At 51.2% G+C, this 26,109-nt stretch overlaps 1 protein-coding gene across 5 annotated transcripts; it reads right to left on the reverse strand.

Annotated features, from left to right (window-relative positions):
- Positions 1-23: 23 nt before the first annotated feature.
- Positions 24-25,818, reverse strand: GUK1 (guanylate kinase 1). Of its 5 annotated transcripts, none has more exons than XM_077137922.1 (8): positions 25,730-25,818; positions 5,252-5,365; positions 4,119-4,160; positions 3,285-3,381; positions 1,774-1,912; positions 1,582-1,660; positions 714-799; positions 24-462 (listed from the first exon to the last, which is right to left on the reverse strand). In XM_077137922.1, exons 1-8 carry the CDS (start codon positions 25,788-25,790, stop codon positions 427-429), a joined length of 654 nt encoding a protein of 217 aa, XP_076994037.1. In that variant the 5' UTR covers positions 25,791-25,818; the 3' UTR covers positions 24-426. The 5 variants fall into 5 exon arrangements, 2 of the variants coding, with proteins under 2 accessions (XP_076994037.1, XP_076994036.1); XM_077137921.1 differs by having other exon boundaries at positions 1,582-1,666; XR_013166391.1 differs by lacking the exon at positions 24-462 and having other exon boundaries at positions 1,269-1,660.
- Positions 25,819-26,109: the final 291 nt, after the last annotated feature.

Genomic DNA, 26,109 nt, shown 5'->3' on the forward strand with positions numbered 1-26,109 from the left:
TTCTCATGGACAGATGGACATGCTAACCCAGTAGTAATTTTATTACATTGATCCAGCTCTGGGTGAGAGGGGTGGGGACTGGGAATGGGGAGACCTGGGAGAGCCACAGTTGGGGCAAAGGATGGGGGGGGCAGTGGCACAGCAGGGACCAGGCAGCACCCCTCCTTCTCCTGAGGCTGGGGCAGTGACCCAGGCCTGAAGATACCCTACCTCCCCCTGCAGGCTCTGGGATCCAGGCCTGGGAGGAAAAGCACTGCCAGGGGTACTGGGTCAGGCTGGGAGCAGGGCACCCAGTGGGCTGAGCCAGCCTTGGGCTGTCCGGTCCTGTAGGGGATCTCCAGTGCCTCTGGCCCAGAGCCACTGCCCCAAGGGTGGGGCCGGCGGAGGCCTGGAATACATCTGTGGGGTTGGGAAGCAGGCACCTCCTCAGGAGTGGCTAGTCCTTTGAGCTTTCTTGATTTCCTGCCAGGGAGAGAGGAAAGGGGGAAAGCTGGGGAAAGGCTCTGGCAAGGGAGGGCCCCAGGAAGTGCCGGTTGAGGGCCTCCCAGCTGGGGCCCAGATAACTTGAGGTTCTAGGGCAGGTGGGCGGGCACAGGGGCCAACCCCACCTGTTCAAAGACCCCAGTGCCACTGCCCTGTGCCTCAGCCCTCAGCCTGCCCAAGGCGGGGGTTGGGGGTGGGGCAGGGTGGGAGGGGCCTGCTGCAAACCCCACCTCGGAGAGAGCTTCCTTCAGAGCCAGGTAGGCCCTGTCCAGGTCGTCGTTGACTATGACCAGGTCGAACAGGCCCGGCTCCTCGCCTGCAGACAAGGCGGGGGGCAGAAGGGGGTGGAGCAGGCACCCTGCACCTGCCCCTCCCCCTTCCACTGTGACCTCCCCACCACCCACGCCATGCACCCTAAGCTGCTGCAAAGAGGTCACGCATGTGTGCTGGGGACCCTGGCTTTGAGCTGGTCTGCAATTCCCTGGTGGCAGCAGGAACCCTCATCCACGACTGCCCTGGTTTGTCCCCCAAGTCTCCAAGACTGCTGGGTCCCCATACACACCCCACCTCCTCTCTAGGGCTGACACCGCGAGGGAGGACAGTGGGATGACCCTTCCCTGGGAATGCCCACAGACTGGGTCTGCCCTGTGCTTGGGGCAGGGCAGCTTCACCTGAGGAAATGGCCAGCAGCACCCCCACACCCCCTTCTTATCTCCGCTGGAGCTGCCAGGAGAGCAGAGTGCTGCGCTGCGTTAGAGCGCTGGAGCGGTAATACTTGTACCTACCTTAACCGTTCAGTTTTGCTCCCTGCGCCCTGCCCTAGAACTCCTGTGTCAGTGGACTCTGACTGCATTGGAATGTTGCTGCCTCATGACCTCTGGAGAAGCAGGCAGGGCATTTTAATAAAACTCTGTTGCACTGTGGCCTCCATCAAAGCCACAGTGGAAAGACTCAGCTGTAAGAGGACTCGCCTGGCGCATGTCAGATGCATGAAGAGAACGTGTGGGGACCTCTGGAGTGTGAGTGGTGGCCTCGCAGGTGAGCGATGGAGCGGGGCATCCGAGGACACCCCCCAAGCAGCGGGGCAGCCACACTCACTGCTCTCTATGTCTGCCCTGGCGGCGGCCAGCCGCTTTGCCAGGCTCTCCTCGGTCTCCGTGTTCCGCTCCCGCAGCCGCTGCTCCTGGAACAGAGCCACACGGTCCTGGGGGCCCCGGGTTCGGCCGGCCCTGCCTTCACCTTCCCACCTCCGGCCCCCAGCCGGCCCCCTCCCCTGCCCAGGAGACCCACCAGGACCTCCAGGGAGGGCGCCTGCACGGAGATGTAGACGGGCCGCAGGTCTGTCTTCTTGATGTTGCGCACTCCTTGCAAGTCCACGTCCAGCACGCTGATACGGTTCATGGCCTGCACGGCCTGCACGGCCACTTTGCTGGGGGGTGGGGGGGGAGGGGCAGTGCCCTGCTCAGCCCGTGTCTGCCAGTTCCCAAGGCTTGGATGAGGCTCCGGTGTCCCCACCCAGCGCTGCCTGCCCCTGTAGTGGCCCTCCACGCTCACACATGCCCGCTGGGCCTGGCTCAGGGTCCCCTGGGGCGAGGGGTTCACTTTGATCCCGGCCTCCGCTCTACCTCTATGGGGAAGCACCCCTAGGCAGGGGTGGTTCCAGGGAGGAACAGCACAAGCCCTGGCTGCCTAGCCTGCAAACCACAGGCCCCGTGCTCTCGCCAGTCACCCCTCCCTTCTCCCTGCACCGCGACGGCGGCCCTGCCACCTGGCCCCGTACCGCTGCCCCACATGGTCCCTCCTCCCTGCCCTCCCCACTGCCATCACTAGCAGCTGGTTTGCCTGGTCTGTGGCTGCTGGTCCTAACTGCTCCCAGCCAGCAAAATTAGCTTTCCACCCGCATTATATATTACTGGGGCTGGCTGACAACCACCAGGGCCCCTATGTCCTAGATCAGGGGAGTGCTGCTTAGTGCATGACACCCAGAACCTCCTCCTGGCCCTCAGGGTCCCCCAACACTGCCTTGGTAGCCCCCTCCCCCTGCCCCGCCACATTTCTGGCCCATCACATTGTCTGTGGGGCTATGCGCTGAGATGGCTCAGAGCCTGCTGTGTGGACCTGGGCCCCTGCTCCTGGAGCCCTGCCCCTTCCAAGCCCCCAGCACACCGGATTGGCAGACTGTGGGCTCCACGCAGCACGGGCTGTGTGGTCCAGAACTCCAGGGAGGACTGCTGGGCAGCACGGCACACAGGCCTTGGCCTGGGAAAGAGGGACCCACCAACCTTCCTCAAGGGCTCCCTGCTGCCCTGCTAGGCTGTCCCCAGTGGCCCTGTGGTGGCATCTCAGTTGTCACTGTCCTCTCCCTCCCAGAGGGCTGGCCTGGTGAGAGCGAGCACAGGGCGGGCATGACGAGACCTGCCCCAGTGCAGACACTACTCCCGGGGGCGCTTGTTAGCACCGGTGTTGGGGGGAGGGAGGCTACAGCAGGACCCACAGACGGGTCCCCGGGGCCGAGGCCCCCTCTAACCTGGGCATATCCTGCCCTGCTCCCATGGCAACCTTGCAAATTCAGAGGAGTAGCCCAGGAGTGCGGGGGGTGGGCACGGCCTGGAGACCCCTCAACCCAGGTGAGAGGGGCATCACGGCTCCTGCAGCGACTCGATGTCGACTGTCTGGACACACATCATCCTAGAAAGGTACTCCCTGCCCCAAGCACAGGGCTGAGCTTAGGGAAGGGCCCTCTCAGCCCTGGGGAGATGCTGGTTCCAAGTGACAGTGTCGCCCCCCCAGGACAGGCCTACCTGGTCCCATACAGGTTCCCCGAGAACTCAGCGTGCTCGATGAAGTCACCAGCGGCTATGTCTCTCTGCATCACCTCCCGGGTGACAAAGTAGTAATCTGGGAAGAGCACGGCTGGTCACTGGAGCTCCTAGGGACCCCGAGGACAGGTCTGCCTGTCCACCTGTCCACCTGTCCATCCGATACCCTGCCCGGGCAGCTCAGGGCAGAAGGGTGGACAGACAGGCAGCGGCCACATCTCTCACAGTTCTTGTTAAGTGGGGACGGGGACTGGAGAGCAGAGGGTTCCCACAGTAAGGGGTTAGTTAAAGGGGCTTCTCCCCTGCTGTACCCTCAGGTGGGCATGGAAAGCTGTGGTGGGTACCTCAGGGCATGCTGAGGGGTGCACATCTGTAATGTCAACCGCGCACAAACAAGGCACAGAAGGGACCAGAAGAGAGCATGCTCAGTAAAGTAAGGCCATGTCAGGAGCGATGGGGTCGGAGCCCCTGCCCGGGACCCCTCAGCCAGGCTTCCTAAACTTCTCCCTTTAGACTGTGGCCTTGTGACATGAAGCCACGCATGTTACTTGACTGCATTCACCTAGCTCTGGGAGAGAGGGACCCACCTGCAGGTGAGGAGATGCAGGTAAGGAAACTGGTGACGTCTCCCCCAGCCAACAGGTGGGCAGAAGGTGGCAGGGAGACTGACCCCAGAGACTGCTGTGACCCAGCACCAGGGGCATTTACCCTGTCATGAGCTGCCTGGGGGAGGCACACTCCCCTGACCAAGCAGCCCCACAGCTGGCCAGGTGGGTTCCCACCAACAGGGCCCCCTGGGAAAGGCAGCAAGCTTACCTTTGCCATTCTCCTCTCCAGGCCGCGGGTCCCTCGTGGTATCTGCAAACAAGCAAGGCTGTGACCGTTGGGGCCTGTGGTGCCCAGTCTGTCCAACCCTCACCCTCCAGGGTCTTGGCTTAGAGGTCCCTTGGGGCGGGGATGGGGATGGGGGTGGAAACATCCAGGAGGCAGGCTGTGCTGGTTTGAAAGGATTTATGTACCCTAGAAAAGCCATGATTTAATCCTAAGCAATCATGTGGGAGCAACTGTTTCTTAATCCCTATTCAGTGCTATAGGTTGGAGGCTTGATTGGGTCATCCCTATGGAGATGTGACCCAGTCAACTGTGGGTATTAAACTTGATTAGATAGAGACATGTCTCCACCTAGTCTATATGGGTCTTGATTAGTTTACTGGAATACCATAAAAGGAAACATTTTAGAGAAACTTGGAGATTCAGAGAGAGCAGAGAATGCTGCAGCACCACAAAGCAGAGAAGCCACCAGCCAGCGACCTTTGGAGATGAAGAAGGAAAACACCTCCCGGGGAGCTTCATGAAATAGGAAGCCAAGAGAGAAAGGTAGCAGATAATGCCGTGTCCACCATGTGCCCTTCCAGTTGACAGAAAAGCCCTGACTGTGTTCCCCACGTGCCTTCTCACTTGAGACAGAGACCCTGAACTTCATCGGCCTTCTTGAACCAAGGTATCTTTTGCTGGATGCCTTTCATTGCCACATTTCTATAGACTTGTTTTAATTGGGACATTTTCTCAGGCTTAGAACTCTAAACTAGCAATTTATTAAATTTCCCTTTTTAAAAGCCATTCTGTTTCTGGCATATTGCATTCTGGCAGCTAGCAAACTAGGACACAAGCCCTCCCAGGGTCTGTAGTGTTGCAAGCAACAGATAAGACGCATGCCCAGTCTCCTGGCTGGCAGTTATTTCACACAAACCCATTTTGATGCAGAAAGAAAGCTTCCTGTAAACCAGGAGAGTGTTGGCAAGTGCTGGTGACAAGTCTCCCCAAGGCTGGGGGCTGGGGATCTCCCTGCAGCAAGGCCATGCAAGGAGGGAGCTGTGCCAGGCAGCCTCTGAGAAGGGCCCCCAGCCCTTTCCATGCCAGGCAGGCCTTGGGCAACTGGCAGGACTCACGGGACACGCTGAAGCCAAAGACGCTGCCATATTCCTGCAGCAGTTTCTTCAGCAAGGTGCTTTTCCCAGCGCCCGACGGCCCGCTCAACACTACTGGTCTCGGTCCTGACATCCCTGGATAGGTGGGGCAGGGAGGAAGAGACAGGCAAGCATCAGCAGGGGAGGCGGGGCAAGGGGCGGCACTAGCCGGAAGGCCCCAGTGGGCTGGGTCACTGCAGTGCTCCCCAGCAGCCCCTCACCAGGTAAAGGAACTTGGGTTGGATCTTTGCACAGATCCCGGCGGTGTTTTCCCAGTCAGAGTCTGAGTTGGCAAATTCTGCCTTGAGGTTAAGTTACATTGTCACACACACACCAATCATAAAACGGAACAGGAACAACAGACTTTCAACCAAGAGAACAAGCAAAAGGGGAGGCTCTGCACGGCCCCTCCCCACCCAGGGAGCCTGCACTACACCTCAAAAGCAGCCTGACCCTTTGATTCTCGGGGTGGGGGGGCCCTGACCCCATCTCTGCACCTCTTGGCCCTGAGTGATGATTTACTTGAATTTAAGCCCTAGTCCTAAACGTCCGATTGAGACAGCTGCAAACCAAAAAGGCAGCCTGACCCCCGTGGGGGCTGGGGGCTTTATACCCTCGGCTCTGTACCCCTGCCCATGGAAGGAAAGGATTGCCAGGGAGGAACTGGGGATTGGAGCAGTGGGTGCCTAGCTGCCCTCTCTCTACCGGCCCACCAGGTTCAGAGTCCTGGGAAAGGAAGATGGATGGAGCACAGTATGGGCTGGAAAGGGGGCCCAACTGGGGAAGTGGGGGTGGAGAGTGTGGGTACGGAGTGGAGAACCAGTGCCCCCCACCCCCTGCCCCGGCAGGAGCCTACTGGGTTCCCCCTAAGCAGAGGCTTAGCCCACGGCCAGACCCTGGCTGGAACCTGAGTTCTGCCCAGATGGTATCTGGCTTTCTACCACCTCACTCTGGGAACACCTCCCAGGCAAAAGCTTCCTGCAGGGGCTAGGCTTCCTGGTTCCTAGAACAGGAGCTAATGCTCTGGGCCCACACCTGCCCCAGCCTTGCCCTCCTGACCTGCCTGTGGTATGCCTCCCTGCAGCTCCCACCACCACGCAGTTAGCATGCACTTGGTGGGGATTCTGCGCTGGCCACACTCTCCCTCCTCCCAAAACATGACCTACCTCTTCTCTGGAGTGTGGACGCGGCCATGGATGGCTGGCACACGCCTCTGTGGTCAGCACACTTGGCAGGTTGTGTCACAGACGGAGCTGAGAGCTGGTGGGCAGAGCTGGGTTCCTAATCCCTGCCGGGCCCGCCCTCCGAGCAGGAAATCTCGTGGGCATTATGGTGTGCTACAGCCTGCTCTCCGCCACACCTTCCTTTCTACTCCTTGACCTTGAAAAGCGGACGCGTGCACTCACACACACACACACACCCCTGCATGCATGTGCCTGATCAACCCACAAGGGGATGGCAGGGATGCAAGAAGTCACAGGAAGGCAAACTCTGGGGGGTAGCTTCGACTAAGCAGGGAAGATGCAGGGAGGGTTCAAAAGACAGAAACCCAGGTCAGCCAGCACCTGCTATTCCCTGAGGGAAGGCCCCAGGCCAGGGGCTTGGCTCAGGGGACAGACATACAGATGTGTGGGACTCCTATATCCTGGGTGGCCAAGATGGGTGCATCGGGTGACAGTGGCTCAGAGGAAGGGCCTGGGGGGGAGGGGCGCTGCACAGCCATGCTATCTGGGGGCCCCAGGCAGAGAATTTCAGGGAGCTGGAGAGGTTTTCAAAACACCTCCCTTGCATTGATGCAAATGTTCTGAGAGGTGATTGTGGTGATGAATATACAACTAAGTGATGATATTGTGAGTTATTGATTATATACCAAGAATAGAATGATCATATGGTAAGACTGTTCGTGTTTGTATGTTGTTATGTTTAAAAAAATTTTTTTAATTAAAAAAAAAAATTTCCCTGGCAATGACAGCTGTCCAGTGATGAGGTGGACTGTCTGAAAACTGGGGTGTCCCCTGGACCCTTCGGGCTTTCTCTGGGAGGCCCACCTGCCCAAGGGTTGAGAGTCCTGCAGTGAGGCTCAGATGGTCAGCAGATGGTCGGACCAGACCCAGAAGGATAAGCTGGGGCTATACGTGAGGTCTTTCGAGGACCCTGCCAGGCCCAGCCTATGGCAGATGGAGAGCTCAGCTCCCTGGGGTGACTTCAGGCTGTGATCCCAGAGCCTGGCCAGGTTCTGATTCCACTGCAGAGGCCACTGCCACGTCCTCCACACTAAACCACCGCCCCCCTAATTCCCCGACTTCCCGCCCCCTTCCTCCACATACCCTTAAAAAGCTCGTTTGGAAAAAAATTTTAAAAGCAATAAAATGATCGATGACTTAAAAAAGACATAGGGAGAAGGGAACTGAGAGGAAACTCATCAAATGTCAAGAGTGGTTATCTCCGAGTGTTGAGCTCGTGACCTTTTTCTGCCTCTTTCAATTTCCTCTTACAGGAATATAGTTTTCATCGAACAATGATCCGGCCGGCGTCCCAATTCCTTTTCCTGGTCTCCCTGCCAGCTTTCCCCACCCACAGAACTCACCACCACCGGCCACTTAGGCCTCCCCATCTTGGCTTCTGCAGTCACCCAGCCCTCCCATCTCCTCCACAGGGACTGCCCCACCTCCCGGGGGCTTGAACCTGGGCTCCAGCACTGCCTGCCCTGTTCACCCACGGCTCTCCATGCTCACCCTCCAGGGTCTTGCTTAGAGGTCCCTCGGGGTGGGGATGGGGATGGGGGCAGGAACATCCAGGCAAGCCTGGATGCAACACAGACCCCAGGCACAGCAGCCTCAGGCACAGCTCTCTGCTCCACATCTGAAGTGCCACTGCAATTCTACTTTCTGATTGGTCATTTGCACCCAGTTACTTGGTGATAGTATAATCTTTTAATGGGCTAATCGATTCTATTTGCTGATGTTTTTAGGATTTTCAAACAGCTATTCATATGCGAGACTTGTCTGTGGGCCCACCTCCACGCCACCTCTGATGATTCGGTTTGGGCTCAGTGGTATCTAGCTATCTTCCCTGAGAAGACTCTGGACTCTTTCTATTTCTGTGACAGAGTAAGAAGACGGGTTCAAGGCCCAATCCTGGGTCCTGTGATGTGACCTTATCTGGAACTAGGGTCCTTGAAGATGTTGGTCCTTAAGACAAAGCCAAATCGGGGTAGGGTGGACCCTAATCCAACACGACTGGAGTCCTTATGAGTGGGGAGGAGACACAAATGAGGTCACAGGAGAGGAAACTGGAGACAAGGAACAAGAGGCGAAGGCAGAGGTGCAGCTGCAAGCCAAGGTAGCCTGAGGGTGGGCAGCAACCACCAGGCACGGAAGAGCCAGGAAGGCTTCTCCTGGACGGGTTCCCGAGACAGTGTGGCCGTGCTCACTCCGGCCTGTAGAACCGTGAGACAATATGCTTCTGTCATTTTAAGTAACCTTAGGAAACCAAGATAAGAGCACCAACTTGTCCTGTTAAAATGCTATACAGGTGAGAATATCAGTATCGCAAGCAAGGCCTGGGAGGTGGTCGTGTCAACGAGAAGCAGCAGCTGTCCTGCAGGAGGGGAGCGCAGGGTGATGGTCTCCACCTTTTCTGCTTCCCTCTATTTCCTGGCTTTTCTGAAACGACAGTACAGCCATTCTGAGGCTGCATTTTCCTTCTAAGTCTGGTTGAGAAACTGTCTGGGTCTGCCAGCATCATTTGGAGCAGAGGCTCTTGGTAATTGGCTCTATTTTTTTTATGGCCTGTGAACTTCTGTCTCTTTCTAGGTCTGTCTTGATTACTTATGTTTTACTAGAAAGCCACAAACGACACGCACTGGAGTTTTAAACACTTACGTGGGATTGAGCAAAGCCCGTGGGCACCGCCCTTGCTGACCTCGGGGTGAATCGCTGCCTCCCAGCTGCCTGGGTGGGGATGCGACAGCAACAACCTCTGTGCCTGCTGACCGATGCCAGGTCAGCATGTGCTCCTTGCCCACAGAAGCTGCTCCACATGCCAGCTCAGCATGGGCTCCCTCGTCCCCATTGGCCTTCCGCCATGCATGAGTTGAGTGACCTAAAGGGATGTCCTGACCTCTGGGGGCTTCTGCTCCCACTCCAGTGAATGGGGGCTAATGACAGAACCAACATGATGGGATTTTAAGGTCAGCACACCCTGGAACACAGGAAATGATCCCTCCATGCCTGCTTCATTTACTGAAGTCATGTGAATTAAGATCCAATAATCTTGTGGAACCAATGAAATATGAGTGGGAAAAGTGGAGGCTAAGTTGAGTACTTTGGAAGGATGCCATATGGCAGGCCAACTAAAATAAATTGCCCGGCTGGCTGGCTGAGGATGGCTGGACCATGGAGAGGATCAGGAGATGTTCATCAGGAAGTTCTGGACAATGTCTTATGGGTTCGAGAACAAAGCTCTGCCCCCGCCCCCAAAACTGACCTGCCCTAGAAGACAACGTCCTGGTCCCACCACGGAACATTGATTGGTCCATGGGTATAACTTATGTCACAATAAAGTAAGAGGGTATGCAACAGCATGGATGACCTTGAAGAAATCATGTCAAGAAACCAGGCACAAATATGGATAAGAAATAAACAAATAATACGGGGGAACAAAGGTTAAAATAAATTGAGTAGATTGAAATACTAACGATCAATGAGAGGGAGGGATAAGGGGTATGGCATATGTGGTAGTTAGGTTCAGGTGTCAACTTGGCCAGGTGAGGGCACCTAGTTCTGCTGCTGTGGACATGAGCCAATGGTACGTGAACCTCATCTGTTGCTCATTACATCTGCAGTCGGCTGGGAGGCGTGCCTGCTGCAATGAATGGCGTTTGATTTAATTGGCTGGTGTTTAAATGAGAGAGCTCAGTGTAGCACAGCCCAAGCAGCTCAGCATACCTCATCTCGGCACTTGCAGCTCAGCCCAGGCCCTTGGAGATGAAGAAAGAAATCACCCCGGGGAAAGTTGTTGGAAGCCAGAGGCCTGGAGAGAAGGCCAACAGAGATCACCCTGTGCCTTCCCACATAAGAAAGAGCCTCAGTTGAAGGTTGGCTGCTCTTCCACCGAAGAACTATACATTTTTAACAAAATAAATCCCCTTTTATTAAAAGCCAATCCATCTCTGGGGTGTTGTATTGCAGCAGCTAGCAAACTAGAATAGCATGTATGCGTTTCTTCTTTTTTCGTTCTTTTGCTGGAGAGATGCAAATGTTAAAAAGATGATCACGGTGATAAATAGACAACTATGTGATGATGTTGATTGTACACCATGTATGGAATGTTTCTATGTCAAGAATGTTTATATGTTTGCTGTTTATAATAAATTTTTTTTAAAAAGATGCCAGACACAGAAGGACAAATATTGCATGATCTTACTGATGTACAGTAAAGAGGACAAGCAAATGCAGAGAGTCAGAAAGTAAAGGTTGCCAGAGGCCAGGATGGGGATAAGGAATGGGGAGTTAACGCTTAATTGGTGCAGAGTTTTCCTTTGGGGTGATGGAAAAGTTTAGGTAATAGAGGATGGTGATGGTAGCACAATATTATGAATGCAACTAACCCCAATGAATTATATATTTGCAATGTTAGGTAGCACATATTTAACCTGAATAAAAACTTTAAAAAACCATAGGATCGTGTAACACAAACAGTGACCCCTAATGTAAATTATGGACTATAGTTAACTGTATAAACAAAGTAACATTTTTTCATCAGCTGTAATGAAGGCATCATCCTAATAAAGGGGAAAACCACATGAGGTAATATGGGAACATTATATTTTTCTGTAAACCCACAACCTCTGTAATTTAAATAGAGCCTCTAAGATTAAAAAAAAAAAGGTGTCAATACCTTCCAGCCAAACACCATCAGGAACACACCTGTAGCTAACAAGCTGGTTTATTAGTTTTTGTGTTTAGGGAGAACACATATAATGAAGAATTACAAGAAGTCTCAGTTAAGAGTGCGTTTTTAGAAAGACCCTTTTATAGGATTTCGGCTTTGGTTGGATGATTACAAATAAAAAGAAAAGGGTCCCAGTGCTAAATGAATAAAACAGCCATGTGCACTGGGACTTGCTGGGACAGTTCCTTTTCTGAAAAATGGTAGGGGCATTTTAGAAGATACACACAGGAGGCTAAATATAGGGTTGCCGTGTGAGTAGGCAATCCCATTACTGGGATTATACTCGAAAGAACAAAAGCAGGGACTCAAATAGACACGTGCACACTGATATTTAAATTGACATTATTCATGATGCCCAATGGATGGTGGTGGCCGAAGGGCACATGGAGAAGCAGAAGTGCAAACTGTGGTGTATACATATGATGGGATATTGTGCGGCCACAGAAAGGAATGGAGACAAAAGGTAATGAGGTGAATGAACCATGAGGACTTTTAGAAAATACTTATAAGAAAACTGGGGCCTAGACTGTAAGCTCTTAGAACAGTCATATTTAGTGTGGAGCCTAAAGTTTTATTTCTAAAATCTGAGATGCTGTGCTCTATGTGTATAACCTGGTATTTCTCCTGGAACTTTGGGTACCTGTGTGACATCTAAGACTCAGAGCTGGAGGTGGGCAATTCTGAAAGTCAGCATTGCTACATACAGCAACTCTTAAAGAAGCCAAAAAAGAGATCAGGCTTCATACAGAGATAAGAATGAAGCTAATCTGGTTTGGACTAGTAGGTAAATCAGAATACAGGGTAAAGGATGATATTGTCTGTATTTTAGAACTTCACCTAACATACAAGACCAAAGGAAGAGAGGTTTATTTTGCCCAAAACCTAAATTTTCTGTAGCACACAATCTAAATCAAACCATCTGGGCGTGTTCAGCTAAATAATCTAAACACATAGAGATTAGAACTGGGAATGAGGTCTTGCAATTCTGTATAGCTTAATGTAGTAACCATATACATTCCAGAATATGCTGGGAGATAATTAAAAAGTATCAGCAAAGTTCCTTCTAGAGAAAACATATGGGACTATTAAACTTTCCCACCTTTAAAACCCAGGATACTCTCCCAAGTTAACAGGCCAACCCCTTGAGCTTGAGGCTTGCTCATATGAAACATTTCTATAGCAATGAAGCTAAGCCTACCCATAATTACGCCTAAGAGTTCCTTCCAGAGAACCTCTTCTGTTGCTCAGATGTGGCCTCTCTCTAAGCTCAACTCTTCAAGTGAAATCACTACCCTCCCCGCTACATGGGACTTGATGTCCAGGCCTTGACATCGTGGATTTGACAATGCCTTTCTCACCAAAAGGGGGAAAAGAAAGGTAACAAAATAAGGTATCAGTGGCAAAGAGAGTTCGAATAAAGTCCAGAGGCTATCCTGGAGGCCACTCTTATGCAAGCTTCAGTTAGATACTGCTAATTGCCACAGTTTGCCAAACCCCAACCAACATTATTCCTCTTAATCCTAAAGAACACCCAGAACTCTGAGATCCTATAAAAGTTCCAAGCACTAGGTTTACTCTTCAGAAATGTAAAACCTTCAGATAGTTCCTAAGCCAGGTAAATCCTGAAACCCAGAGGTGCCTGGCTCTCTAAGAACATCAACTGGTTCCATCCCCCTATCCCATATTGTCAACACCCTTTTCCAACATGAAAGAAGTTAGAATGGGACTAACTCAAATATCCCTAAAGACTGGGAGAAGGGTCAAAGGAGAAAAAGAAGTTACAACAGAGAAGTTAGGATTTAACAAATAAGTAGAACTACCGAATCATTATATTGATACTTCTTTTTAGTCTCCAGTGCTTTGGAGCAGCTAAAAGGAAAAACCTGAAATTCTGGGACTGTAACGCATACCAAACGTTGAAATCTGTTCTATAGCTACATGTTAAAATGTCCTTTGAAAGTTGTTTCTTTTTTATTTATACATTATATTTCATAATAAAAAATGTTAAAGAAAATATTGGCAAAATTCCTTGAGGGAGTAGAGGAAAAAATATGCAACTATTAAACTTTCCCACCTGGGAAATCCCTATACTCTCTAACATTAGGACTGTTTTGGTTTTCTAAAGCTGCTGGAATGCAAATGCCAGAAATGGAAGGGCCTTTAAAGGAGAACTTATTAAGTTATAAGTTTACAGTTTTAAGCCCATAAAAATATCCAAATTAAGGGACCCAGAGAAAAACACCTTGACTCGAGAAAGGCTGATGGGTCCAGAACGCCTCTGCCAGTGGGGAAGGCACGTCACTCGTGTCTGCTGGGGTGTGTGGCTTCTGGTTTCAAACAGCTTTCCTGGGGGCATTTTCTTTCTAAATCTCCAAATGTCTGGGTTATACTGGCTCTGTCAGCTCTAAAGCAACTGTTCTCCAAGCGTCTGCATTTAAGGTTTCTCCAAAATATTTCTCCTTTTAAAGGACTCTAGCAAACTAATCAAGACCTACATTGAACGAGTGGAGTCACATCTCCAACCAATCAAAAGGCCACATCCACAATTGGGTGTGTCACATCTCCATGAAAGTAATCAAAAGATCACACCCACAACTGAGTGGGTCATCTCCAGGGAAACAATCTAATCAAAGGTTTCCAGCCTAAAACAATAGGTCTGGCTACACAAGACTGGATCAGAATCAAAACATGGCTTTTCTGGGGTACAAACTGGCACAGGGACTCCCAAGTTAACAGTTCAAGCCCTTGATCTCGAGGCTTGCTCTTACGAAACTTAGCTCTGCAATGGAAAAGCTAAACCTCCCTATAGCAATGCCTAGAACCTCTCTTGTTGCTCAGATGTGGCCTCGCTCTAAGCCCAACTCTGCAAAAATAAATAAATAAATAAATAAATAAATAAATAAAAATAAAATAAAATAAATGGCTAAGGAAGACGGCAGACTAGAAAGTGGAACATTCCTGGTAAGTTGCACTTTGATCAATGTTGAACAATAAGATGGCCTCAGCCCAGTAGGGAGAGCCTATTAAACAATGGGTAAATACACTGCATGTTCTAGTTTGCTAGCTGCCGGAATGCAACACACCAGAGTCAAATTGGCTTTTAATAAAAGGGGATTTATTTTGTTGGTTCTTCAGAGGAAAGGCAGCTAACTTTCCACTGAGGTTCTTTCTTACGTGGAAGGCACAGGATGGTCTCTGCTGGTCTTCTCTCCAGGCCCCTGGGTTCCAACAACTTTCCCCGGGGTGACTTCTTTCTGCATCTCCAAAGGCCTGGGCTGAGCTGCGAGTGCTGAGATGAGGAATGCTGAGCTGCTTAGGCTGTGCTACATTGTGTTCTCTCATTTAAGCACCAATCAATTAAGTCAAACGTCACTCATTGCAGCAGACACGCCTCCTAGCCGACTGCAGATGTAATTAGCAACAGATGAGGTTCACATACCATTGGCTCCTGTCCGCAGCAAGAGAACTAGGTATACTCACCTGGCCAAGTTGACAACTGAATCTAACTAACACACTGCACCATGCTAACCAACACATATTTGTTTCCTGCTTCCTGAGACCCTCTATGATAAATGTCAACCTGATTGTCGGAACTTTCCACTTGAAATTCCCTAACTGCTTTTATAAGCCGCTGTAATGTGCTCACCATTTTGAGACTCTTGCTCTGAACTTCCTGGTTTGAGACTTCCCTGTTCAAGCAGTTTCTCTTTCAAGAAATCTGTAGTTTTAGTGCCAAGTTTATGGTGTTAGCTATTATTACAGGTCTACAATTCCTTATCTGAAATTCTTCAGGTCAGATGAGTTTTAGAATACAGAATTATTTAGATATTTAAAAGGTAATATGTACTACCTTTTATATGTGAGATATATATCACATATTACATAACACCCCTAATGGAGCCTGGGACAATACATCTATAATCACTTAATATTTCTACTAAAAAAATATGAATTCCTACTAAGCAAGAGAGATAAAGACCATAATCAGCTTTAGGTAATAAAATTAATAGACTCAATTTACTAATTAATAAACTCAATTTTCAGAACTTTTTGGATTTGGGAATTGTAAATAGGGAGTTATGGACCTTCGTAGTAGTAATATTAACCCATTCGTGAGGAAGAACATTAATTTTTTTCTAGAAGGTTTTATAAGAAATGTTCTTTTACTAGGGAGAAAAGACACTTGCTTTCACTTAAAATTCTTCTGTAATTTTAAAAAAAGATTTTGCTATGTAATGTATTACTTATAATTTAGAATTTTTAATATAAATAAAATAAAGTTAAAAAGTTGAAAAAAAAAGAAATCTGTAGTTTGGTTTATACTGGTAGCTTTGTTTCTTTTGATGCCAGTAAGTATGACTTCCCATTTTAACTGACTCCCTCCCCATCTTGTCAGATTACAGGTTTCCACCCCAAATCACAGCTGTGAGTCTCTCAATGGCCTCTGCCACAAAGGTTGGATTCCCAACCTCCCGACTGTTTTGTGTATTCATGAGTTCTAACTTTACTAGGTTCCTCCCCCCAAAAAAATGTTTCATAAATTTCTATATTACTCTACCAAATTGGAGTTAATTCTTTTTACTACTGCCTTGGTCCAAAACGGATTGTGAGGTCAGAGTCAAGTCAACTGGACTCACCTGGGGGCTAAAAATTCCATGCCCCAGGTCGTGAAACCCATTCTCCCACCTCACCCACAACTCTTGCCCCAGGACCTTCCCTCTGAGTCTTGGGCAGTGCTCAGAGCCCTGCATCCGAGATGCAGCAGCTGCACCTGAAGCGTGGAGGTGGGCAGGAGGTAAGATGCTCCCGCTGGCCACACCTGGAGGGAGAAAGGCAGGCTGGAGATGGAGAGAGATGGCTGCAGGAGGGACGTGTCTGACCTGGTACCATGCCCTACCCTGCCCCCTAGCAGTCAGGTTCCCCTCAGTGGCCTTGGAGTGGGTTGGCCTTACTTTTTTGCACATCAAGGGATGCGAACCACAGTGCTGACCACGCTTCTTTACTGGAACTCTCTCCAGGGAAAGGGGGCACAGGGTGGGATTCAGTGATCTGGGAGAGATGCATACGAGGACCCCACACGCTCCCCAATAGAAGCCCTCTGTACCAGGAGGTGGATGTGAGAAGAGCTGGAGGTGCAGCTGCCAGCCAGCCGGACACACTTGCCCCTGGGCCTCTCAGTCCTTTTCCAGTGAGTGCGGGACACTCTCACATGACACCCTCATTTGTCCTTGCTTATGCTTGTGGGCTCAAGCTGACTATCAGTGTTACTGTTAAGCATAAAAGAGAGAAGAAACAAACCACACCTCAAAAGGCAAACCATACCTCAAAAGGCAATTTAGAGGGTGTTAGAGCAGAAGGCAGAGCCGGGCCGACTGAGCTGAGGCCAAGTGCCCAAAGAGTACAGGGGACATGCTCAAGCCCCTCTTTTCTCTGCCCTTGTTCTCTGCCTATAACACTGAATGAGCATGGAACACAGAAAGCACCCAATAAACATTATGACATATCAACCTGAAAAGCAGCCATTGCTCAAAACTCCCCAGGAGCGCCTTTCTGGCAGGTGGCCTTCAGAGCCATGGAACTATCTTCTCCCACTCTGCTGGTGGAATGTGGTGGTCCCTCATGGTGGCTCTGGGCACTGGAAAAAGTCCTAAACCAATGACACCTAGCTCAGCAGGAAAATGGTAAAGGGCCAGGAGTGGGCTGAGATGGAAATGGACAGGAGGGAGAACCACGGACCTGAGATATCACCTGAGGAAGCACAATTGCTGGGATGCAGATACCAGAGTGGGGCAGAGGGCACACACACTCACCCAGAGTCAGGAACTAGGAGAGGTTGGGCACTGATCAAGGTATAGGTCCAAGAATGCTGAGGGCTGCCGAACAGGCCTTGCCATCTCACACTTGGGAGATGAGCTGGCTGGGGCTTCAGTCTTGCCACACTCTGTCCCCTTCCCTCATTCCTGGGGAGCTGGGGGAGTCTGATTACCACTTAAGCCATCCTGCCTACACTGGAGGAGCCCAGCAGTCGTTCTCTAGTCCTGTTTCACTTGACCTCTTGGCTCTGCTCAATACAAGTAATCACTTCCCTTACATAAAATTCTTCATCAGGCTTCCATGCTGGCCCATGTCCCTCCTTTTCGCCTTACCTTGTGTGGGAAAATGCAGGCACAGTCTTCTGTCCTCTCTCTAACTGCTCAACTCCCAACTTCTACTCTCCCAGAACCCAGACCCCACAAGGCACCCACATGACAGATCCAGGTGGAAAGGCTGGTTGAAGGTCACCTCCTCTCCACTACCTCCAAAGATGTCCCTTGTTTTTAGTTACTACAATTACCGCCCAGCACATGCATGGCTCAAGCAGAAACCCACAAGTTTACCCATTTCGCTTCCCCAACTGTCACATCCTATTTCTCAGCAAGTTCTGTCAATGGACATTTGACCACACCGTGAACCGGCCCACTTGTATCTCCATCACCAAGCCTAGACCTGGCCACCACTGTAACCTGCAGTGACCACAGCAACACCCTCTTGGCTTCCAAGCTTGCCCCTACACCCGTTCTTTTCAAGAAGCCACGTGATGGTCTTCTTAAAGCCTAAGTCAGAGGTTAATAATAACCTGCAGAAAACCCTTTAATGGCTTCCCAGGACATCTGAAATGAAGTCAAACTCTCTACACACTTACAAAGCCTGTCACATCAGGCATGTGCCCATCCCTGGACTTGATACCATCTGTTCCACTCTGGTCACATGCCAAGCTGATCCTGCCCTGGGGCTTTGGTGCTAATTGATCCTTCTGCCTTGCTCACCCTTCCTAGGCTCTTTGCAAGACTGACTTCTTCTCATTTAGCTCTCAATCCATGCAAGTCACGTCCAACTATCAACAGAAATGCTGGCTAGTGTGACCAATTCATCGCCGTGCTATTTTCCTGTTTGTTTTTTAGCTGTTCCAGCCTCACACTGTTCTCAAGAACAGAGACTGAGTCTGCCTTGCTGGCACTAGATAAAGACACGGTGACAAGTGTACCATGAAGTCCTCAGCTGAGGCAGGAGCTGTTTTAGAGAGAGGACTAAGATCCTAAAGGCTTTGGTGACATGGCTGTGATTCCCTGTTGGTAAACTGATGCATTCAGTCTCAAACTTGGGTCTCCGGGCTCTTGGCCGATCTCTCTGTAGAGCAGAAGACCAGCCTGAAGAGCTCCAGAGCATGACGAAGGAGCCCTGCACAGCCCACAGGGTTCCCCACAGCAAGGGCTTAAAGCCAGGGTGTGTGCAATGTTGGACCAGGTCTCCGGGGTGGGTGCTGGTGTGCACTAAGGCTGAGCACCCCTATCTAGCTGAGGAGCACCTGCCCTGGAGCCAGTCTGACTGGTGTATGCCTGTATGCGTGTGGTTCCAAGGCTGTTACCGCTGCTGGCCAGTCCAGAGCAGGCCCTTTTGCCTCCTCCCAAATGCCCCAGGCCCAGTGTGATGTCACCTCCCACACAGGTGTCAGCCACCATGTTTGGCTGCTTGGTGGGGTCTCACTGTTCTGTTTTACAAAGTTTCCCTTGTAGGACATCATCATGGGGAGCCCAGAGCAAGGGAGATGACCCACTCCCCCAAGGCTGCCCCAAGGGAGATGACAAGGGGAGCTGGCGCCAGCAGACCACTTGGCACTTTGTTTTCATGGGGCAAATCCTGTGGGCCTACTCCTTGTTGAGTGAATGGGGGAAGATGGGGGTGCAAGCAGAGCTAGGAGTGGGGGATGTTGCACAGGCAGGACCTGTGAGGGGGTGGAAGGAGCTGTAACTGGGCAGTGAGGAAGACGCAGGAAGGCAGCGAAGAGGCTCAGATGCCCCCAAAGTTCCTGAATGAGCCCACTGCCCTGAGAGAGGGCCCTGAGGAGAGAAAGGCCCATGTCGGTTGGGGACAATTTGTCTGGTCTCTCATCCAACCGCCCAGCTCCCATGTGGCTGCCCCAAGGCCACCACCTAAGAAGGCGCCCCCAAGTCACTTTCCTGACAAACATCATTGACTGCATAGCTGTCCCTGTCTCCCACTGGGCCAGATGCCCCACATTTCCCACCACAGAGACCCAGTTCTCCTTCCAACCTCCCTGGGGAAAGTGTGCTGTGGTGGGTGGCCTGGCTTGCTCCCTTCCTGTGCTTGCTGTGCAGCATTTACTAGAGTGGTCATCTCACAGGCGGACGCGAAGCTGGCTCGTCTTCTGCACCGCAGGACTAAGGGGCTGCCTGTCGCCTTGCCGGAGCCCCCAGCATTCAGCACGTCACGTGTCCCAAGCCAGAAAACTTGGGCCCAGGCCTTGCCCACATGCCATAAAACTTCACTGGCAGCCAGTGAGGCCAGAGTTTACCTCCTCCCTAATCTGTGATGGGCTCGAGAGTCTGCATGAACACAGGGCCATCTACTTCCAGGCAAAGAGAACAAGAAATCCCATCTGTCCCCGAATCTGTGAGTCCAAGGGTTCTCCCTCTAGAAAAGGGTACGGGAAGGAGCCTGCAGGAGGAGAAAGGATGAAGCCCAAATGTGTGGTTCAGATCCCTGCACACCTGAGAAATAAGAGCCCTCTCACCTTGCTTTGTCCAGTAAGACCTCAAGAACTCAACATGTCGTGGGACATGACTCCCAGGGGTGTGGACCTTCCTGGCAATGTGGGACAGAAATCCTAGAATGAGCTGGGACTCAGCATCCAGGGATTGAGAAAAACTTCTCAACCAAAAGGGGGAAGAGAGAAATGAGACAAAATAAGTGTCAGTGGCTGAGAGATTCCAAATAGAGTTGAGAGGTTATCCTGGAGGTTATTCTTATGCATTACATAGATATCCCCTTTTTAGTTAAGGTATTGGAGAGGCTGGAGGAAAGTGGCTGAAAATGTAGAGCTGTGTTCCTGTAGCCATGTTTCTTTTTTTTTTTTAATTTTTTTAAAATACCAAAAAAACACCAAACGCAAACATTTGTAATTTTTGATCATTCTGTTCTACATACAGAGTTAGTAATTCACAATATCATCACATAGTTGCATATTCATCATCATGATCATTTCTTGGAACATTTGCATCTATTCAGAAAAAGAAATAAAAAGAAAACAGAAAAAAAATTCATACATACCATAACCCCTCCCCCTCCCCTTCCCAATCACCAGCATTTCATTCTAAATTTATTTTAACATTTAGTAGCCACGCTTCTTGCAGATGAATGTATAATGATAAAGCTTTCACAATGTGACTGTATGATTGTGAAAACCTTGTGTCTGATGCTCCTTTTATCTATGATATGAACAGATGAGTAAAATATAGGGATTAAAAGTAAATAAATAATAGGAGGAACAAATGCTAAAATAAATTTAGTAGATTGAAATGCTACCGATCAATGAAAGGGAGTGGTAAGGGATATAGAAAGAAATAGGGGAGATGGAAATACTAGCAGTCAATGAGAGAGAGGGGTAAGGGATATGGTATACATGAGTTTTTTTCTTTTTTCTTTTTATCTCTTTTTCTGAATTGATGTAAATGTTCTAAGAAATGATCACGGTGGTGACGTTATTGTAAGTTTTTGATTATATACCAAGAATGGAATGATCATATGGTAAGAATGTTTGGTTTGTATGTTGTTATGTTTAAAAAGACAAAAAAAAAAGAACTCAAAATGTAAAGACCCAGTAAGTCCTTCTTTATGGCCTGTCCACCTGCTGGGCATCTCCCGCACATCCCCCAGGCCAGCCTGCAGGCCCCACCTACTAGCACCCCCAGCCTCTCTTCTCTGTCCTATGGCTTCCAGTGCTAAACCCGTTGGCAAGACTCACTGGCTTTCCGTGGACATGCCTGCAGTCTCCGGGCTCATCTGACAGGGCCTTTCCAGAAAGTCAGTTCCCTGCTCTGGTCTCTCCAGGCCAGCACAAATCCTGGTTTTCAAGCTCTTCATAATTGGGACCCAAATTATATCTGACCAGAAACCTGCACGCCAAAAAAGACCTTTTTCAATCATGACCAGTTATAACAAACACAAGTCTTTAAAAATGCTACTCTACCCTCACAACATGGAGTGTGCACATTTCAGAGCTGGCCTACAACCACCCTCTATTCCATGGTTGAGACAGACAGCTGGGAAAGCTCTGGGCCCCCTGAGCTGCCTGACCCCTGTGCCCTGCTGCTCGCCTGCAGCTGACCTGAGCCAGTAGGGTATACAGCTCTCTCCCTGCCTTGGTCTGGGCCTCCTGCCCATGACTGTGGGTGGGCTCCACGAACTGATGGATGTTCGTGCTCACACACTGTGGCACCTTCTGGCCGGAATGCTGTGCTCCACCCCTAGCTCCGCCCTGGGAGGCCTCCCCAAGTTTCCCAGGCCACTTCTAATGCTCCTCCCTTGACACTTAAATGGCTGGCTGTGAGGTGGGAGACTGCCACGGGGCAATGGGAAGAGCACCAGCTCGGCCTGCCACGTGTCGGGGCTGGACTATGGAAAGCCCTGTTGAGAGCATCTGTCCTATCTGGGCTATGGTTCCCACCACGCACAGAAAGCACACACCATAGGATGGCGCAGGTGCATGCTGCAAACTCTGCTCTCAGCTGTTCTGCAAGAGGACCTTCTTCTTTCCCCTGGAGCTGTGAGCATCCCTGAGGTTGGCTCTAGCCTGAGCACAGGGGCACCCCATATCGAGTATGCAGGAATGCTGGCCAGCTTAGAACGTGCTGTGGGCACACGGAGTCCAGGCACAGGCCCCTTGGGGCTGAGTGGCTGGGCAGAACCAAAGCCCACTCGAGCACCCCATCCTGGAATCAGCGTGCCGTTGGCAGGGGGAGTGAGGCGGGAGGGACACACATTCATGCCTCCTACTATGGCTGAGAACGACTCTTGGGAACCTGGGTATGGAACTGGTTCCTCTGGAGAAGAGGATCCAGGCAATGAGCAAGTTGACAGAGTAATCATAAAAAGCCACCTCAAATGGGAGCATACTCAACATTTGATAGACCTCCAGCCTGAGAACTCTCAGCCCTAGCTATTATCAAGGCTGCATGAAGACCGCCAGGTCTGACCTTTGAGTCTCCTTAGAACACGCCTTTGCAGGGTTAGAGGTGTATTCTTTGGGGGAGATAGAAACCCTCTAGCCAAGAGTATCCAGAGTCTGCAATTCTCAGACTATTCCACAATCCCAAACTGCTGCTAGGTGAAACAATGAAAAGCCCATGAGAACTGTAAGAAGGACCCCGGACGCAAGCAATTTCCACAGAAGTTCAGACATGGAGGGCATCTTGGGAGTCAATCAGTACAACCCCCGTGTATTCCAGAATTTTCTCTTATTGGAATGTTCCTATACAAGGAGCTCCCAACTTTGCTTCATATGCAGCCACAGGCAGGCTTTCTTCAGAAACATCCCCACTCTGGAGGAGAAATCACCCCTGATCTCTTCCATCCACTGGTCCAAATCTCCTGTCCTGGTTAGTCAGCCCTGTAACTGTCACTCAAACCATCTCAAGGTAGAGAAAGGACAACCACACCCCAACTTCTCCTTCGTCTTCCACAAGACCAACAGAGGTGGTGCATCCTTTTGAAAACATGGAAGAGAACTGTCTATTCCCTCCAGAACTTTTTGTAAAAATGCAAGCACAGATACAAACGGATTTGAGTAAGGCAGCTGGGCCAACAAAGGGAAGGCAGGTTGGCACTCACCACCTCCCCTAAAGGGCAGTGCAGTGCAGTGAAATGCTCACCATCCTTGGTGATGGGGTCTGGGGACATGTCCAGTTGGGGTATTTCCTACCTATGTGACCTGGAGAAAGCTTTTTTTACCTTTAGGAGTCTTGTTTTAAATGGGATGTGCCTGCCTCTGAGAATAGAGAACCTTCCTTTGCCTTGAGAGGAAGTGAGGCCCAGCAGAGGCCAACCCATGACAGCTAGCCAAAAAAATCTCCCTGTGTGAGAACTGGCAGCAGTTGTGGGGCTGTGCTGCTGTGTTTGGTCTCTCTTTTATTCAGGAAGAGGCGATTCATGGATTTGAGTCTTGCAAGTGATCCTTAGCTTCAGCTTCAAGGTTGCAGGACAGAGGGAACAAGAAAAAGAGGGTCAAAGAACAGGTGAGTGTGCAGGAGCCCTGAGGCCTCAAGTTTGGGTCAGCAGTTCTATCAGGCAGAGGGGAAACTTAGGCCCAGTAAATATGGGTATCAGCAATGGAAACGGGAAACCTAGGCCCAGTTACACAGGGGTCAGCCATGGACCAAGAGGGGAAACTGAGGCCCAGCAAACACAGGGGTCCAGTACAGAGCCTAGCCAGAGCTAGTCTGCTGTGCCACTGGCCTCCCAAACCAGTGTTTCTCAAGGGTACACCCCCCCCCCCACTTTTCCCCCTTGGGAACTGGGTCACCTTCCTTTCACTCCCAACCACCTATGACACCCCTTCCTGTTCTTCCTCAAATCGTTCTGACACTTCTTGGGGTTATGCAACATAAGTACTTCAGGAGAGGAAGGCTAAGGGTTTGGGGTGTAACTGTAGGGAACTCTGTCTCGCCTTTTTAATTTCCAATATTGGTGATTCCAGAAAACTACTGGTCATACGCATTCAGCCAAATATCGAGGGGCTGGGCTAAACAACGTTCCAGAATCTAAAGTGAAGCCCAGCGATTTTAACCATCACACACTTGGTATCTAACAAGGTGTGAGAAGGGGTTGGGTGTGTGCAGGCATGCCTGCGGTTACTTAAACAGAAGATGGAGAAGGCAACTCACATGGCAGGAAATGCAACTTCAAAGGCGCTGAGTCAGGAAACGACACACATTTCAGATACTACCCTAACCCCGTCTCTCCTGGGGTGCTGAAGAGGATGGTTTTCCTGGCTTCCCTCAGAGCAAAGTCATGGTTTGAGGCATCTAAGAGCGACAGGAAACTCCAGATTACAGTAGTTTGCTGCCTAGGGGCCCTCAAAGGGGGTCCAAGCAAGGCTTGGAATGGGCACAGGGGGAGTCTTCGCCAACTCCCCACCTCCCTTCCCCTGTGGCCCACCCAAAACTGACCAACCATGGTCTCGGCTTCCCATCTCCCCCCCTCTTCGAAAGACAGACACCTGCATGCCTCACTGGTTCCTCTCAAACCACCATCTGGTTGAGGGAGGTGTATTGCCTCTCACTGTTCTCCTACATACATCAGACACTCCTAGAAGAATGTTTAAGAACAGTGAGACAGCCTGCTTCAGCAACCCAGACTTTGAGTTTCTGATCCTGGGGGAAGCCTTTCCCCAGGGCCACTGCACATGAGTCACGAAGGCCCACCATCTGACTCACAACAACCTGCTGTTTGGCCAGGTCCTGTACCACTGGGCAGCAGGAGGGCTGTAAGGGCAGGCGAGGAAGCCCAGCTCTCTCCTGAGAGGCTGGAGCAGGAAGCCAACTGTGAGCAGCAGCCAGCTCCACCTGCCCGGGACCAACCTGGCTTTGCAATCTGGGGCAGGGCCAAAGCTGAGAGCAGAGCTCGACCTTTAGAGGGTTTTCCTCCTTTATTCTTTTGCACTCTGAACTCAGGGAAGATATCACACATTTTTATATGCCTCAGGAATCTAGGGACTGCTGGTTTACTAGCTTCCCTAAATGGCTAAAGTACAGTCTTTAGAACCCAGATCTTCCAATATTTTCAGCTCTGCTGGGTGGCCTGTCCCTTTGGGGAGGGGTGTCAGGCTCCTTTCCATCTCTGCCCCTCCCTATTCTGTAGTAGCATCCAGCAAGAAGTCCTCTGGCTGTAGGGATTTTACAAGGTGTCTGGAACTTCACATACCAAGAAAATTTCAATTTCCTCCTAAATTTTGAGGACTGACACAGGGTGACCAGTTTTTAACTTGTCTAAATAAGAAAAAGAACTATGGAAGGCAACTTTCACACTCACACACATAAGTGAAACTATAGAATAAAGGGTAGACCTTTAAAGTAAATTTACCAGGATGAAAAAGCTACATAGTCCTGTTTCCCTCACGTTGCTCGCCCTAAAGTTTGGAAGTGGCCCAAGCACAGAACTCTGAGAATCACTGACCAATGCCAAGGACAATTCCAGTGGTTGGTGAGATGATCAAAATTGCATGTGCAAAAAAAAATAAAGGAAGGAAAGAAAAAGAAAAAAATCGTTCCTTTGATGCACAGAACTCTGATTCGAAACTGACAACAATGTGGCTATCCACAATGTGCTCTCGACACAGAGCAGTGGACATGAGAAATGCGCGCAGCGGGCTTTCCTCCAACGTAAGCGTCTAGAGATTGAATGTGAGCAGCTCAGAAGGTGCACAATTCACGGCCGCTTATTTCGACTACGGCTCCGAGGGTGCCGATCCCGCGAGCGCGAGCCGGACGGCCGAGCAGCTACCTGACGGCAGGTGTGCTGGTGGCCAGAGCCCGAGCGCCCTAGCACCCAGGTGAGAACCCCACCCCCGGGAACCAGGTCCGCGAGCCGAGATCCGGCCCCGCCGAATCGCCGCGGGCCAGGCGGTAACTCCTTTCGCCGGCCGCACACCGGAGGAGCCCTCCAACTCACCCTCCGAAGGTCCCCGGCCCAGCGCGGCCGCCGCCAGCCCGGCCAGCGGGCGCCGCAGCATGAGGGAAGTCAGCGCCGTGCCGACCCCGCCCACGCCGCCCGGCCCCGCCCCGCCCCGCAGGGACGTCAGCGCCGCGCCGGCCCCGCCCACGCCGCCCGGCTCCGCCCCGCCCCGCAGGGACGTCAGCGCCGCGCCGGCCCCGCCCACGCCGCCCCGCTCCGCCCCGCCCCGCAGGGACGTCAGCGCCGCCCACGCCGCCCGGCCCCGCCCCGCCCCGGCACGCAGGGACGTCAGCGCCGCGCAGGTCCCGCCTAACTCGCCTCACGGCTCCGCCCCAGCCCGGAGGGACGTTTCCGCCAGCGCAGGTCCCGCCCACGCG

Source organism: Tamandua tetradactyla, chromosome 20 (assembly GCF_023851605.1).
Source record: "Tamandua tetradactyla isolate mTamTet1 chromosome 20, mTamTet1.pri, whole genome shotgun sequence".
In the NCBI taxonomy this organism is placed as follows: Eukaryota; Metazoa; Chordata; class Mammalia; order Pilosa; family Myrmecophagidae; genus Tamandua; species Tamandua tetradactyla.